The 15,921-nt window shown below is 43.2% G+C and overlaps 1 protein-coding gene across 2 annotated transcripts in view; it reads right to left on the bottom strand.

Moving 5' to 3' along the window:
* The window catches only part of LOC137656519 (uncharacterized), a 95,962-nt gene that overhangs the window by 19,667 nt on the left and 60,374 nt on the right, over positions 1-15,921 (bottom strand). For both annotated transcript variants that reach the window (XM_068390694.1, XM_068390702.1), the window contains 3 exons: positions 1,637-1,728; positions 1,241-1,345; positions 492-630 (listed from right to left, as the gene is read on the bottom strand). In XM_068390694.1, coding sequence (XP_068246795.1) covers positions 492-630; positions 1,241-1,345; positions 1,637-1,728 — 336 coding nt within the window. The remainder of the gene's footprint in view (positions 1-491; positions 631-1,240; positions 1,346-1,636; positions 1,729-15,921) is intronic.

Raw genomic sequence — 15,921 nt, 5'->3', positions numbered from 1 at the left:
CATCACCCAGTGGAAGAACGTCTGTTCTCACTGATGGCTGCTATGAAAGTGGCTACTTACTGAGCAAGCAGAGGGGCGGGGCTTTTCTCGCTCCCAGTCAGGTAATTACAGGCCACCTATTTACACCTCTTCATAAAAGCTTTAAGTGCCATATTTTCAGCTTTGCTGTTATCTTTCCTACATAAAGCAAAAAGGTTTCTATTTCTACCGGAACAATAAAAGATTATATGGAAAAGGTAAATATCTTTACCATAAAACAAATTTCACATTATGATTACGTGAATTTTCATAACCATGGCTTCATTAGAAAGGTCAACTTTGACAAACTCCAATTTCAATACATGTATTAGAAAAACTAAACCAAAGACTGACATGGAATATTTCTGGTATCAATATATAGAATAAAACATAACTTTTCTAAATCCGCAATTTTTGTTTCTGAAAAAATCTGTATCATAAAATGAATCTGAAATACTAAACAGAGGTCTTACCTTTACAAATGCTAAGGTGAAGAAAAAGTTAGCATGTAACCCATACTCAGTCACATGATGTTGGTAATTAGATGCTTTGATTAAAAACAGCCTCAGAAATCCCAAAGCTGTTAGAATAGCACCATCTCGTGCTACAGACCTGTGAGGAAAATTGTCTAATGTGAGCATTTTTTTAATTCAAGAATGTCCAAAACCAGATTGTGGAGACACTACTTCTGCAAAATAACTTAGTACAATAGGAATTCATTAATTTTTTTGGCTGCAGTTCTGTAACTTTTGTATGGCATCAGAGTTGCCATCAGCCACAACCTTATGGCCTGGTGTCCCACATAGCAAGTACAATACAGTAGAATCAAATCTTTATTCCAATACTAAAAACATGAAGTGATCATCACATTTTCACAGAATGATTTAGCACATGTCCATTTATATAATTCTATACGGTGAATAGAGCAAATAACTAAAATGTGTTCATAACTATCAAAAGAGGCTAGTTTGAAATAAGGACAAATACATGCATTTCATGCGTCTCAAAAATCAAAATGATCTTTTCTGAGTTGACACTATCAATTGAGTCACAGTTATATTCAGTGAAACAAAAGAAACCCTAAAGGAGGATATCTTATCAAAATAGTAATAATATACGATATCACTCATAAACGAGAACATAAGGGTGAAAGTATAAGGCTGTACCTAAGATAATGTTACGTATCTAATAAATTAGCTTCACAGCGAAACATTTTACTTACTTATAAGAAGGCCGCTTTCTTCCTTCGACAATGCCATTGTTGATGACGAATCCTGCTGCCCCGACATCCATGAGACTGTATCCATATTCTTCAGTCTTGATAAACCTTGAAAGAAAGCTCTAAATTACAAATTCATTTTACTCACTTTTTGTTGTGCAATTATCCAAGAGAGATTTTTCTCATTTTCTTTAATCAATTCTTTAAAAGCAGTAAATGTCTACCACCAAAGATTTTTCACTTTTTGAATGCTTCCCATTACGCTCTGAAAACGGTTAATTGAAGGAAGCATTTAATGACAAATAAACAATAAATATGAATGAAAATATTTACTGTCCTTTTACCAAAATACAAAAATTAGCTAATCATGAATGAGTATGATCAAGATGGCGAACATACCTTCTTGGAAAACAACGGAAGTCGATAGCCAGGATGGCAATCACAGTTACAAGATTTAGCTGTCCTCGCACAGACGTTAAATATTTCAGTCGCTGAAAGGAGGAAAAAAATTTATTTTTGGTGAAATGGATAAATTCCTGAATCAGCAGAAAACTGTTGATTGTAGTTATTTCTATACAAGATAGGGAAAATTTCAACCCACATAAAAAATAGTCATACACTTCAATGACAGCCAAGTTAGTGAATTCTTTGCAAAATGATATGAACCAATTGCCTATAATCAGGCTTTTTTTCTCATAAAAGGAATCCCACACTTTCATTCCTTCAGAAATAATAAAAGAAAACAGTAGGCAATCCAAGGTCTTGAATTACTGCAAGAAAACTCCAATCTAAAGTAAACATTTTCTTTATTCTTCATTTGTATGGGTGAGCATCAATAGGTACATAGAATTTTCATAGAAATTACCATAATTTATTCATCTTATTCGTGTTTCCATCCTGTGTAAGGCAAGTGTTTGGCAAGATATTCTTTTGGATTTCCAACCAGTGGATGGAACCTTGATCCCAAATACTTCTGTAAGAACAAACATTTCTTTTGCATCATTAATTTATAATCTGTAAGTGAAGCATTCACATTTTATTACATTTTATATTACTGTAATGTCATATATGTGTGCGATAGAGCTGGTTAGACTTGGTTACTTTTAAATTAGCCTTCTTACTTGTCTTCCCTAAGTTTTGCTTAGGTTCAAGTTTACTCTCTGAATCATTATTGAATGTTCCTTTTTCTACTCGATCTTCATTTAGTTCTTTATTATTCCCCTTTGACAAAGGTGATTCACTAATGTTTTATGATAGTTATACCAACCATAAGGACAAGAGTAAAGAACGCAGCTATTTTAACAAACAAAGCAATGTTGAATAGGTTCTTAAATTCTTCTATAACAACCAATTCACTCTAAAAAAAAAAAAAAAACTGTAACCAGAGCTGTCCCAGTTATTTCATCCAGAAAGTTACAATCCAAGACTAATGTAGCAACCACACTCGCACCTCCCTTCAAGCTTAAAGCCACGTAGGTAACTCAAATTTTTAGCAGTTTTGACCCAGCAATCTCACCTCTTCAAAAGGGACTTACGAAATCTGTTGACTGACAAAGCAAATATGACAAGAGGAAAATCTTCCCTTAACTCTTCTTAACTTTCCATGCCTTTCTCAAACTGGAACTCAGATAAAAGACTAGGGGTTTTATTTCAGCGATAGCTGAAACCACCCATTAAAGCTTTTGCGAGGTGTAACTACCCTCCGTTGGTTAGCGGTTGTGGTTAGCAGGGATAGACGAATCACCCCACTCACAGCAGAACTAGTATACAACCGTCACTTTGCAATTGTGGCAAGACTTCCGGGGGAAGGTGATGGCGGGAACAGTGTGTGTAAAGAACTCTGGGTTTGTATAGTTAGGAAAAATACAAATTACTCCAAATTTGTCATTTGTTCTCGCAATACATACAAACCTTACGCTCTCTACGTAGGAGACTCACTCCATAGTGTGTGGAAGTCTTGAAACCAACTGGCTGGTGACTGCCCTGGGGTGATGCTCTGAGCTTCGCACAATCTGTTTAGAGGGCACCCTGACACCTTGTGATGCTTATAGAGTGACGGCCTGGCCAATAAGTGCTAAGTGAAGAATTTAGCAATGGGACTTGTCCAGGTAAGCATAATTTTGGAGCTAAGCTCCTCACTTAACCTAGACGTTGCCTGACTTCACCTCGCTTGGAGAATGGGGACAAAACAAATACAATACAGTATATAAAAATATATATTAAGTTACACAAGGGTCATGGTACCCACCTGCAGTCAGCAGATCAGCTTGCATAGTTCCTCAGATGCTAAACCCCAAGAGAGGGGAGGGTGAAATAGGGGAGAGGCCAGTCACTCACACATTCATCCTAGACTTACTAGTGGGTAACATCTGCCTTAACCAGCTGCTACTTGTCCTACAAGGCAGCTGAGGTGTTATTGACCCTGTTTTGTGTAGCTACCACAGGACCTAAGATAAATATATCCAGGTTCCTGTGTATTATGTCTTGAAGGTAGTGGGACATGAACATTGTTTGTGGTTTCCACATGCCCTTCTTGTAATACCTACGTCACAGAGAAATTATTTTTGAACTCCCAGATGTGCTGACATCATAAGAACAGTGATGATGACCGGAAAGTGAAGAGCCTGGTTGTATGGCTCTCTCTATTAATTGTTTAATCCAGGAAGATATTGAGTTCTTTGTAATCTTCCTTTTGGTTCTTCCCATGCTCACAAAGAGTCTGCTGATCTGAGGGGCAAGCTTTGGGGGTTCTTTTTATGTATTACCTCAGTGCCCTCACAGTGTAGAGTAATAGTTGGTCTGGGCCATCTGTTACAGAATGGAGACTCTCAATCTGGAAGGGCCCAAACCTAGGACCCCCTAAAGCCTGATTTTGAATCTTAGCCACAAACTCAGGGACAAAACTGAGTGTCACTTGGCCACTGATACCTTACATGACAACTGGATTGAAGTTTAAAGAGCGGCAAAAGCAAAGGGGAGTTCTAATCGTTCAGGCCGCCTAGCTCTAATAGGCTTCTATACAGGTTTCTTTAATTCAATTTATTTATCCAAGTGACCCTTTTTCTTTTGACAATCTTCATCTTACAATAAATTACTAGCATATGATCCCCACTGGGTGCAGGGCACCATTACTCTGCAATAAAAAGAAGAATTTTTAGTGATGGACTGGAGATAAACAAAATAAACAGTACACAGTCATGCATAGTACAAATACAAACTAAACAATAAAAGTGATAATAAGAAATAAATCTAGAAATAATTTGTGGTTTTCCTATGCATTTTTCCAGAGTGAAAGGGACCATGTACCCCTCTCTGGGTACGGAGACCGACCAAGGTTTGGCCCCGTGGAGCATCCATCCCTGCCAACTGCTCCTCAAGCATCCCCATCACCGGCAGACTGGTAGGGGAAATACTCTCCACTGTTGCTCCCCTCTTGAAGGGTTGGCAAATTCAATTGAGAGGAATTGAGCGAAAGATCAACTCTTATCAGTTATGCTCGCGGAGCTGATAGTAAACATTTCAAGTCGATTGCTGTCGAGTCCTGCAATCAGTTGTAAGCAACCATTTTGTATGGGGGGAGAATCCTGTCCTCCAATTGCCTTCAATCCAATGGGAGTTGGTCATGTAAGTATGCTTTCGGTTTGGTAACACCGGAGTAGCCAGTACTCTCAAGAGAAAGATGGTATTACAGAAAATCTCCCAAGCAATTACTGTCAAGCAAAAGATTGGTCGCTAACGACCAATCGCATGCAACTACTTCCGAAAGGCAAGATTGAGACACATCTTCAATACATTGTCAGACAAACATACAGGGGCAGCCCGAATTATTTGTTGCGTCCGGAATTTGATTGGAGAACATTAATCAACGTGCGCAATTGAGTCCTCCTTCTTTCTATGACCAAGATCCCTTAGAAATAACAAATACATTTCGTATTTACCTGTTTCCGATTGCCAAAACGGGATAAAGTTCCAAATGTTTGCTTATGCAAAGTTTTGGAGTCTAAGTTCTTTTAATACTACAACGACCGATACGAATGTTAGGGAGGAACTGTCTGGAATGAAGGAAGAGTCTACATCGAGGTAGACTAGCTATGTCTGGTTATGGGAAGGTAGGAGGCCAATGCATGACCTGACTTTCCATAAGGAATACAACCGTTGAATCTAATGATTTATTAGAACAGGGTTCCAATTGTATGATGGTATATAGTCCTTGTTATCTCCCACAAGTGTACATCTGCCAGTGAGAGTAGTGCATGCAACTGGCAAAGCGAACTGCCTTTGTCAGCAGTAATAGATTGCTCGTCTGCATGCGGTTGTGTGCAAACGTAATTTCTTTGCTTCCGGGTAAGTGTTCGAAAATGAGTCTGAGCCTCTTGAACACATTTCTGTATATGAGTAACTACACAGAGCTCGTGGAGTCAATTGTGGGAATAATGTATTTGCGATGAATCACAGCATTATTGTCCAAAGAAATTGATCTTCTACTAGATATGGCATTGTTAACATGTTCGTGAGCATGTGTGCACCCATGAAAAGTAGATGCAGCTAGCGCACCAATCAAAATTACATCGGTATTAAGTGTTTGTCTCTCCGCCTTGCGGGCAGGACAAACATCCGACAAACATCCCCATAAGTGCATCCTTGCTTGCTATACAGTAGTTCATAAACATAAACAGAAGCTGACACTATCCCTGGGGGAGTAGAGGCTTGCAAAAATAACATTGATAGGGCATGTATCACTAGCCGCTGTGTGAGTGCTCCGAAGAGCTCTCCATTTCGTAGGGAAAAGAAGCCAAAGGTAGTAACCTCAAAGGATTAAGTTTCACAAAACTCAACATCTAATGAGACTTGATGTGCCCTAGGGGCAAAATGATGGTATGTGCCCTTCGCAAGAGAAATTTGGCAGTAAACCCTATTAGAGGCAATAACCCTGAGGGTTTTGTCTTGGCGAGCAAGCATGTGCAACAGAAGGAGTTTGTATCAGCCTCTTATTATGGGGTATTAGCAAACACCTTTAGTTGTGTAAACCTTCTCAGGGAGAGAAGTTTGCCTGCACACCTCGCTATGCTTGGTGTCAGGTGGACTCTCCTCCCATGAAGAAACATAGTAGTCTGGCATGTAAGGGTTTGTTGGGCCAGTACGCAATGAACACAAACACAAGGCAGGTTTGTCCAGGCTTGCCAGCGAACATTAGTGAACACTGGCGAGAATTAGTGAAAGATAGTGAATGCTGGCAAGTATTAGTGAACGCTGCCGGGAGCCAGGAAGCGCTGGCCAGCGTCAACAAGGAGTTAACTCTCACCTGTAAGAATGGGTACAGGTTATGCGAGTAATACTACGTTGAGCAACCTGGGTTGTTCGCAGACCTTCATCAGACAGAAGAACTCGCCAACCCACCTCAGTAGAGCTCAGTGGATGGGGGCAAAACAGTGTACATGACTTCTCTCCAAAACTAAGGTCTTTGTGAAGTACTCATGTTCTTCCTACATGCCACAGGGGGTAGGCAAGTAACATTATGCCCTCCCTTGGAAGGGAACAAAAAAGGCTGAGCTGAACTTGAAGAACAGCAGTGTCTTCCTCATAAGAGATTGAAACCATGAGGTGTAGGTCCCGAAGGGCCTGGCCAAACAAAGCTGCATGAGCTTTGTTGTGTCCCACAGTCATGATGTAGGTAAAATCCCCAAAGTTATAGCCAACGAGCAGTTTCGTCCTTGTAAGAGGTTGAAACCCTGAGGGCTGAGTTTTGTTGTATCCAACATGCACAATGGTAACAACATCCATGAAGAGTTATCACCTATGAGACTCGTCAATGGAAGAGGCCAGCGACCGCAAGTGGTCGGCAGGCATCACCATTTGCAGCAAAGACCCTGAGGGTACTACAACAAGGTGTAGGAACTGCAAGCAGTCTCTTAACTCCGTCGTCACCAAGCTCTAAAGAGCCTTTGCTCCAAAGAGCTTTTGCTCCGAAGAGCAAGATCAGGGCATGGACAAATCCAATTCTTGCCGGAGGAATTCCCCAGGAAGGAAATCCCTCAGGCGAAAGCCGTCTCTTCTGATGACAGGAAAGGCAACCAGCCTCCGTGGCTGCTGTCCACAATTCTCCCCGCAAGCAGAAAGATTGCTGCAGAGTGGCTGTTGGAGGGTAACTCTCCCTTGGAAGGGAAAGTTGCCCAACCTCCGGTGAAGATTAACTCTCCCTAGGAAGGGGAAGTTGTCCAACACCTGGATGCGGACCTCCGGGCACCACTCTCTGCTTGCCGTCAACGAGCTGAGCTAAAATTGATGGTTGGCATTGAGCGCTGCCTATGAAAAGTAGCCGAAGCTAGTTTCTGGGTTCAACCCATAGGGATACCCCAACTCGAGACCCCGCAGTGAACCAGTCTGCCACTGCTCTCGTTCCTATGCCAGAACTGCAGGAATGAAGGTGAGGAAAGGCAAATTGTGTTGTAATAAACTGTAACACCCTTACAAAACCATTCCTTAGCGGGGAGACCCTAGAGCCCCAAGGAAGGTAGGAGTTACCGTAAGCAGCAATGGAAAAAGCTTTCTGCGATAGTGACCAGCGTTGCTTTGCTAAGGGAAGCGACAGTCTATACCTAAGGGAGATCCGGGGTCGGCATCTGAAAATAAAAAGGAATTTTTCAACTTTTAGGCCACTTGCATTTAGTCATAATCCAGTTAAAAGGTTTTGATGGGAAAGCAAGACTATGTCTTTACTGTGCCCAGCTAAAATAAAAAGTGACGGTTGTTTACTAGTTTAGGTGAGAGCAAGCCTGCTAACTCCCTTTGCTAACTAGCGGAGGGTAGTTACACTTCACGAAAGCTTCAATAGCTAGTTTCAGTTATAACTGAAATAATACTCCAATGTAAAGAGCTCCAGGTTTGTATAGTTAGGAAAAATACAAATTATTCTAAATTTGTCATTCTTATTTAACTACAGTATACACACAGATACATTAAAGTTTTCTAAGAACATACGAAAGGTTATCCTCCAGACTTTTTACAGTTCTGAAGAAGTATTCTTGCTATGAGTAACAGTAACTCTGTTAAAATGGGCAAACCCTTCTTGCCATGCAGTAATAGATGCATTTTGATAAATAACAACACAATATTTATTATGATTTAATGCCTTTTGTAAAGATTATATCTACAAATTCTTTGGACGATACCCAAACAGCAAAGGATAAATACAATACCAGCTTTATATAGCCAAAATACAGTTTCACCATCACATGAAACTAAAAGGTCTGAAGATCTGTCCCAGGCTGTCATCGCATAATGAATCAGCCCCTCATTATGTTACATTTACTGTCGTTGTGAAAAACTATAGGCATCAAACCATAGATATCATTAGCTAATCAAGATTAGTAAATATTACAGGTCTTTTGAAAGGTATCAGTAACAGAATATTGAAAGACATTCAGAACTGACTCCACAAGGATAAGGGGAGTTCTGAATACTATATAAGGTAAAATGTTATTTTTATTAATAAAATAAATTTTTGAATATACTTACCCGATAATCATGTAGCTGTCAACTCCGTTGCCCGACAGAATTCTATGGAGGGATACGCCAGCTATCACAATACTAGAAGGGGGTGTATTTACCAGCGCCACCTGTGGCCAGGTACTCAAGTACTTCTTGTTGACACCTCCTCAATTATTCCTCAGTCCACTGGTTCTCTATGGGGAGGAAGGGAGGGTCGATTAAATCATGATTATCGGGTAAGTATATTCAAAAATTTATTTTATTAATAAAAATAACATTTTTCAATATTAAACTTACCCGATAATCATGTAGCTGATTCACACCCAGGGGGGTGGGTGAAAACCAGTGTACAAGATTAAAGGATAGCTAAGTATCCCATATTTCATATAATCAGTTATCCACAATAACAATGAAATAATAAGTACCTGGTAAGGAAGTCGACTTGAACCGTTACTCTGCCTTTAATAAGATCGTCTTCCTTACTGAGCGCAGCGTTCCTCTTGGGAGGCTGAATCAACTCAAAGGTGCTAAAGTATACAGGGCTGCAACCCATACTAAAGGACCTCATCAAAACCTTTAACCTTGGCGCTTCTCAAGAAAGAATTGACCACCCGCCAAATCAACAAGGATGTGGAAGGCTTCTTAGCCGACCGTACAACCCATAAAAAGTATTCAAGAGAAAGGTTAAAAAGTTATGGGATTATGGGAATGTAGTGGCTGAGCCCTCGCCTACTACTGCATTCGTTGCTACGAATAGACCCAGGGTGTAGCAGTACTCGTAAAGAGACTGGACATCTTTGAGATAGAATGATGCGAACACTGACTTGTTTCTCCAATAGGTTGCATCCATAACACTCTGCAGAGAACGGTTCTGTTTGAAGGCCACTGAAGTAGCCACAGCTCTCACTTCATGTGTCCTTACCTTCAGCAAAGCAAGGTCTTCTTCCTTCAGATGAGAATTTGCTTCTCTAATCAGAAGCCTGATGTAGTAAGAAACTGAGTTCTTAGACATAGGTAGAGAAGGCTTCTTGATAGCACACCATAAGGCTTCTGATTGTCCTCGTAATGGTTTTGACCTTTAGATAGTACTTAAGAGCTCTAACTGGGCAAAGTACTCTCTCCAGTTCGTTCCCCACCATGTTGGACAGGCTTGGGATCTCGAACGACTTAGGCCAAGGACGGGAAGGAAGCTCGTTTTTAGCCAAAAAACCGAGCTGAAAGGAACATGTAGCCGTTTCAGATGTGAAACCTATGTTCCTGCTGAAGGCGTGGATCTCACTTACTCTTTTACCTGTTGCTAAGCACACGAGGAAAAGAGTTTTTTAATGTGAGGTCCTTAAAAGAGGCTGATTGGAGCGGTTCAAATCCTGATGACATTAGGAACCTTAGGACCACGTCTAGATTCCAGCCTGGAGTGGACAACCGACGTTCCTTTGAGGTCTCAAAAGACCTAAGGAGGTCCTGTAGATCTTTGTTGGAGGAAAGATCCAAGCCTCTGTGGCGGAAAACCGCTGCCAACAAACTTCTGTAACCCTTGATCGTAGGAGCTGATAGGGAGCTTACGTTCCTTAGATGTAACAGGAAGTCAGCAATCTGGGTTACATTGGTACTGGTTGAGGAAAACTGCATTGGCCTTGCACCAGCTTCGGAAGACTTCCCATAAAGACTGATAGACTCTGAGAGTGGATGTCGTCCTTGCTCTGGCAATCGCTCTGGCTGCCTCCTTCGAAAAGCCTGTAGCTCTTGAGAGTCTTTCGATAGTCTGAAGGCAGTCAGACGAAGAGCGTGGAGGTTGGGAGTACCTTCTTTACGTGAGGTTGACGCAGAAGGTCCACTCTAGGAGGAAGAGTCCTGGGAACGTCGACCAGCCATTGCAGTACCTCAGTGAAACATTCTCTCGCGGGCCAGAGGGGAGCAACCAACGTCAGCCGTGTCCCTTTGTGAGAGGCGAACTTCTGAAGTACCCTGTTGACAATCTTGAACGGCGGGAATGCATACAGGTTGAGATGGGACCAATCCAGCAGAAAGGCATCCACGCGAACTGCTGCTGGGTCTGGAATCGGAGAACAATACAAGAGGAGCCTCTTGGTCATCGAGGTAGCGAATAGATCTATGGTTGGCTGATCCCACAGGGCCCAAAGTCTGCTGCAAACATTCTTGTGAAGGGTCCACTCTGTGGGGAAGACCTGACCCTTCCGGCTGAGGCGATCTGCCATGACATTCATATCGCCCTGAATGAGCCTCGTTACCAGCGTGAGCTTTCGATCTTTTGACCAAATGAGGAGGTCCCTTGCGATCTCGAACAACTTCCTCGAATGAGTCCCTCCCTGCTTGGAGATGTAAGCCAAGGCTGTGGTGTAGTCGGAGTTCACCTCCACCACCTTGTTAAGCTGGAGGGACTTGAAGTTTATCAAGGCCAAATGAACTGCCAACAACTCCTTGCAATAGATGTGAAGTGTCCTTTGCTCCTGATTCCATGTTCCCGAGCATTCCTGTCCGTCCAGTGTCGCACCCCAGCCCGTGTCCGATGCGTCCGAGAAGAGACGGTGGTCGGAGGACTGAACAGCCAATGGTAGACCTTCCTTGAGAAGAATGCTGTTCTTCCACCACGTTAGAGTAGACCTCATCTCTTCGGAAACAGGAACTGAGCCCGTCTCTAGCGTCATGTCCTTTATCCAGTGAGCAGCTAGATGATACTGAAGGGGGCGGAGGTGGAGTCTCCCTAACTCGATGAACAGGGCCAGCGATGAAAGTGTCCCTGTTAGACTCATCCACTGCCTGACTAAGCATCGGTTCCTTCTCAGCATGCTCTGGATGCATTCTAGGGCTTGGAAGATCCTTGGGGCCGACGGACAAGTCCGAAAAGCTCGACTCTGAAGATCCATACCCAAGGAGACAATGGTCTGGGATGGAACGAGCTGAGACTCCTCAAAATTGACCAGGAGGCCCAGTTCCTTGGTCAGATCCATAGTCCATTTGAAAATCTCCAGACAGCGACGACTTGAGGGAGCTCTTAAAAGCCAGTCGTCTGACGGAGCCGGACACAAGATCATGATACTGCTGAACAGTCTGTAAACTGTCAATCATGGGCAAGCGAGGAAGTACAGTGACAACCCGATTCTGTCTAGACTGTCTGGGTCGTACAGACAACTCCTTAACGGGTTGCTGAGGTTGCCCACTGCGTCACAACAAGTCCCTTCTGTTGGTTGTTGAACGTCTTCCCCGTGACACATTGACTCCATAAACAAAAAATCCTCTAACAAGGACTAAGCTTGGACTGCATGTCATGCAACACAGCTCAAGGTCTATGGGAGCAGGTGTGGTAACAGACGGGATTAGCGGCTGAAGTGTAACCATTACCTTCCCTGTAAGCATGTTATGCTTAAATAAAAGTCCATAAGAGGTTATGCAGCTAAAGGCTCCCTCCAAATGACAGAGTCCTCAAGGGAATATCAGAAGGGACCTTATCCTAGAAAAGCTAAGTTCTCTGAGCGAGGGTTCACTGGTGCAAAGCAGCAGACTAGAAGGCAACGTTATGAAACTGCTTGACAGTCTAGTGAGTTGGCAACAACCCAAGATGTGTTGAGAAGCATGCGGTAAGGTATGCAGAGCATGATGTATGCAGAGTATGCTGTATGCAGAGCATGCTGAATGCAGAGCATGCTGTATGCAGAGCATGTTGTATGCAGAGCATGCTGAATGCAGAGCATGCTGAATGCTGAGCATGTAGGAAGTAGAGCCTGCTGTAAGCAGAGCCTGCTGAAAGGAAAGCAGAGCGTGTGCATGGCGTTTAACATTTCTCAGCAATTCCATGACCAGTGCTAGAGTGCTTAATGCATGCTTGCATGGGGTTAAAACCATGGTATGCTGAACAGCAGAGTCAGAACGAGCTGGAACAACAACAGAGGTTTCCTCAACTTGAGGGAAAACCTGAGGTTCAGACTGCATAGGCTGAACAACAGACGGAGCAGAAGGCAGGTGCAAGGGTGAAGGAGGTTGACTCCTAGCAAGAGTTGCACCCAAGGATTGTACCAGCTGAGCGGAGGACGGAGGCGGAGTAGTCCGTTCCTGTTCCTGAGAGATGAGTGGAGCATGAGAAGGTTGAGGCTGCGCAGAACAAGGTAAAGTTCTAGCAAGCTGAGGCTCCTGAGGCGCAAGTGCATGGTGTAGATGAGCTTGCCTAGATGAGGGTTGAACTCGGTGCAGCGCTGGTTGAGCAGACAGACTCACGGAGGGGAGAGGTTGTTGTACCCCAACCGAGAGTTGCACCACTGGAGGAGCAGCAAGGGGAGGAGGAGGAAGAGTGTAACTCTCCTGATCCCAAAGCAAGGGTTGCCTTAAAGAAGGCTGAGGCTGAACAACACTGTGAACAGCAAACTCCGAAAGTGGTTCAACATCGTACGCCTGGCAGAAGGAGCTGCGACTGGGTGCAGCGAGTGCAGGCGGGTGCAGCACAGGCTGAACGGGTGCAGGAGGTTGGTGCACCACCGGTGCAGGCGGGTGCAGCATAGGCTGAACGGGTGCAGGAGGTTGGTGCACCACCGGTGCAGGCGGGTGCAGCACAGGCTGAACGGGTGCAGGAGGTTGGTGCACCACCGGTGCAGGCGGGTGCAGCACAGGCTGAACGGGTGCAGGAGGTTGGTGCACCACAGGTGCAGGAGGTGCAACACTCTCAGCACGACACTCACGCATCAAGTCCGAAAGCTGTGCTTGCATGGACTGTAGTAGAGTCCACAACATCATACGCCTGGCAGATGGTACTGTGATCAGGCGGAGCGAGTGTAGGAGGAGGGAGTGTAGGCGGAGGCGGTGGAGCAACACTCTCAGCCCGACACTCACTCATCAAGTCCGAAAACTGTGCTTGCATGGACTGTAGTAGAGTTCACAACATCGTACGCCTGGCAGATGGTGCTGCGACCAGGCGGAGCAGGTGCAGGCTGGGCGAGCACAGGTGCAGCGAGAACAGGTGGAGGGAGTGCAGGCGGTGCAACACTCTCAGCCCGACACTCATGCATCAAGACCGAAAGTTGTGACTGTATGGACTGCAGTAGAGTTAACTTGGGGTCGGCAGACACTAAGTTCTGCTGAGGTAAAGCCTTAACAGCAGAGATCTGTTGTGGCAGAACCTTACTCCTCTAAGTCGGAGTGTAATTAACTGATGACTTAGGAGAGTCAGAGCTAACCCAACGACTGCATTCGGGTTGTGAACTTTAACTTCGTACGTCTGGCATAGGTCTGGACTTAACGTTTAAGAAGTCTTGAGACCTGAGACCAGCGTTACTCTGCCTTTATTTTCTCCCCTAATCTCTTCTGCAGACGAGCAAAATAAGGGCTCAATCGTCTGCGGGTGGGAGTGACGGTCTCGGTAAGACACGCCCACAACCACCGAGAATACTTCTGTGCGCCGATCAAGGCCTGCTGAACCCTTATGCCCTTCGACATTGCTTCTCCCCTGGGCTTGGGAGCTTGCAAGAGGTCCCGGACTGGGAGGACGACTGGCGCGCACAAAAGTACCCTCACGCACTAATCACTTATCACTTTGATTTCTGTTTGCACTTATTTCACTGAACTCGAAACTTAAGTGGTTTGTACCTGAAATACGCAATTCTATCCTTTCTCAAAGTTAGTAATTGCGAAAACAGAATTACAATGTAACAGAAAAATCTAATGAAAGATAAATCAGTGGTTGGAAAGAGACTAAACACTAGATCACTCTAGAAACGTTTAGTTTCTTCCCCTAAAGAGACTAGGGAGAAGAGCAAAAATCGATAATGACGTTACTCGTACGCCTGGCAGGCTTGAATGAAACGTTTATCCTCTTTCTCCCTCCGTCTCTATCTCTCTCTCTCTCTCTCTCTTGACTTAGAACCTGAGAGAAGAACCCAATCATATATATCGTAAAAAACATATTATTGTTAAAGGAAAAAACTGAAAAGTTCCTTTATTAGGATCAAAACCATTAAGTTAAGAAAGAATGAACAAAACGCTAGACACGGTTACTCTTACTGCAACGTGAAACCGTGAACATTCTTTCTCTATCGTAACGATAGAGTGCAAGTTGAACGTTCTGAACGTCAACAACTGCAGAGACAAAACAAAACGTTAGTTCAGCTTTGAAAACAGTACGAGACTGTCAAAGAAAATCTTTCAAACTCTGTGGCGGAAATAGCATAATATGTTAACAGGTAAAACCGAAATGACGGGCTCAAAGTTTATTAACTTCGGTAAAAGACCGCCTACTATTAGGAAGGTCGAATATAAACAAATATAAAAATTAATTTTAATGAGTTTATAATAAAAGGAAGTTAATCGAAGAGGCCTATAAGAGGCGGAGAGATATAAAATAAATCTATAACTTTGTTAAGCAAAATTAAGAAAGAGAGTCTATACTCTCTTAGACACCAACACTTCCGTCTAAGGGAAGGGTCGGCCATTGAAAGGTGAACGAGAGTTCATACTCTCTCGTCACCAAAATTAATCAAATTAATTCCAAAAGCTAACTAAGCTAATATAGAAGTTTTCCAGTAAAGCGACAGCCGAATCAAAGAGAAATACTTCACCAAAGTCGTGAAAATACTCCAAGAACATAAGCGTATCCCAGAACGTCTTGCCGGAAGCACGACAGAGGAATAATTGAGGAGGTGTCAACAAGAAGTACTTGAGTACCTGGCCACAGGTGGCGCTGGTAAATACACCCCCTTCTAGTATTGTGATAGCTGGCGTATCCCTCCATAGAATTCTGTCGGGCAACGGAGTTGACAGCTACATGATTATCGGGTAAGTTTAATATTGAAAATAGGTCATTAATGAACAAACATTAAGTTTCCTATATAAAATCTTTTAACTTTAGGAGCTCTCAAATATAAGAACCAGAATGTGCAAAACATTAGCAATGGTATAAAGTGCAAGATTAAATATATAACTATTAACTTCTTTTTAAAAGCATTTTATTATGTTCAAATAACTGAAGGAAATATTGAGACAAGTTCATGTTGCCAAGATCAGCAGCCTGAAAATAATGGAGATTAGAGGGACATTGGGTGTGTGGATTGATTGATTGATTTAGAATTCTCTGGCACCCTGACATTTGCGGGTACGGAGCTGGATGCCTAGGTTATTATGGTAGACTCTAGAACCTTCCAGCATAAGAATCCCCTCTTGGAATATATTTGTTTACTTGAGAGCACTTACTGTAA

This window comes from Palaemon carinicauda, chromosome 1 (assembly GCF_036898095.1).
Source record: "Palaemon carinicauda isolate YSFRI2023 chromosome 1, ASM3689809v2, whole genome shotgun sequence".
Taxonomy (NCBI): Eukaryota; Metazoa; Arthropoda; class Malacostraca; order Decapoda; family Palaemonidae; genus Palaemon; species Palaemon carinicauda.
The sequence above is the reverse complement of the archived record's forward strand: the minus strand, read 5'-3'. Positions and strand labels throughout refer to the sequence as shown.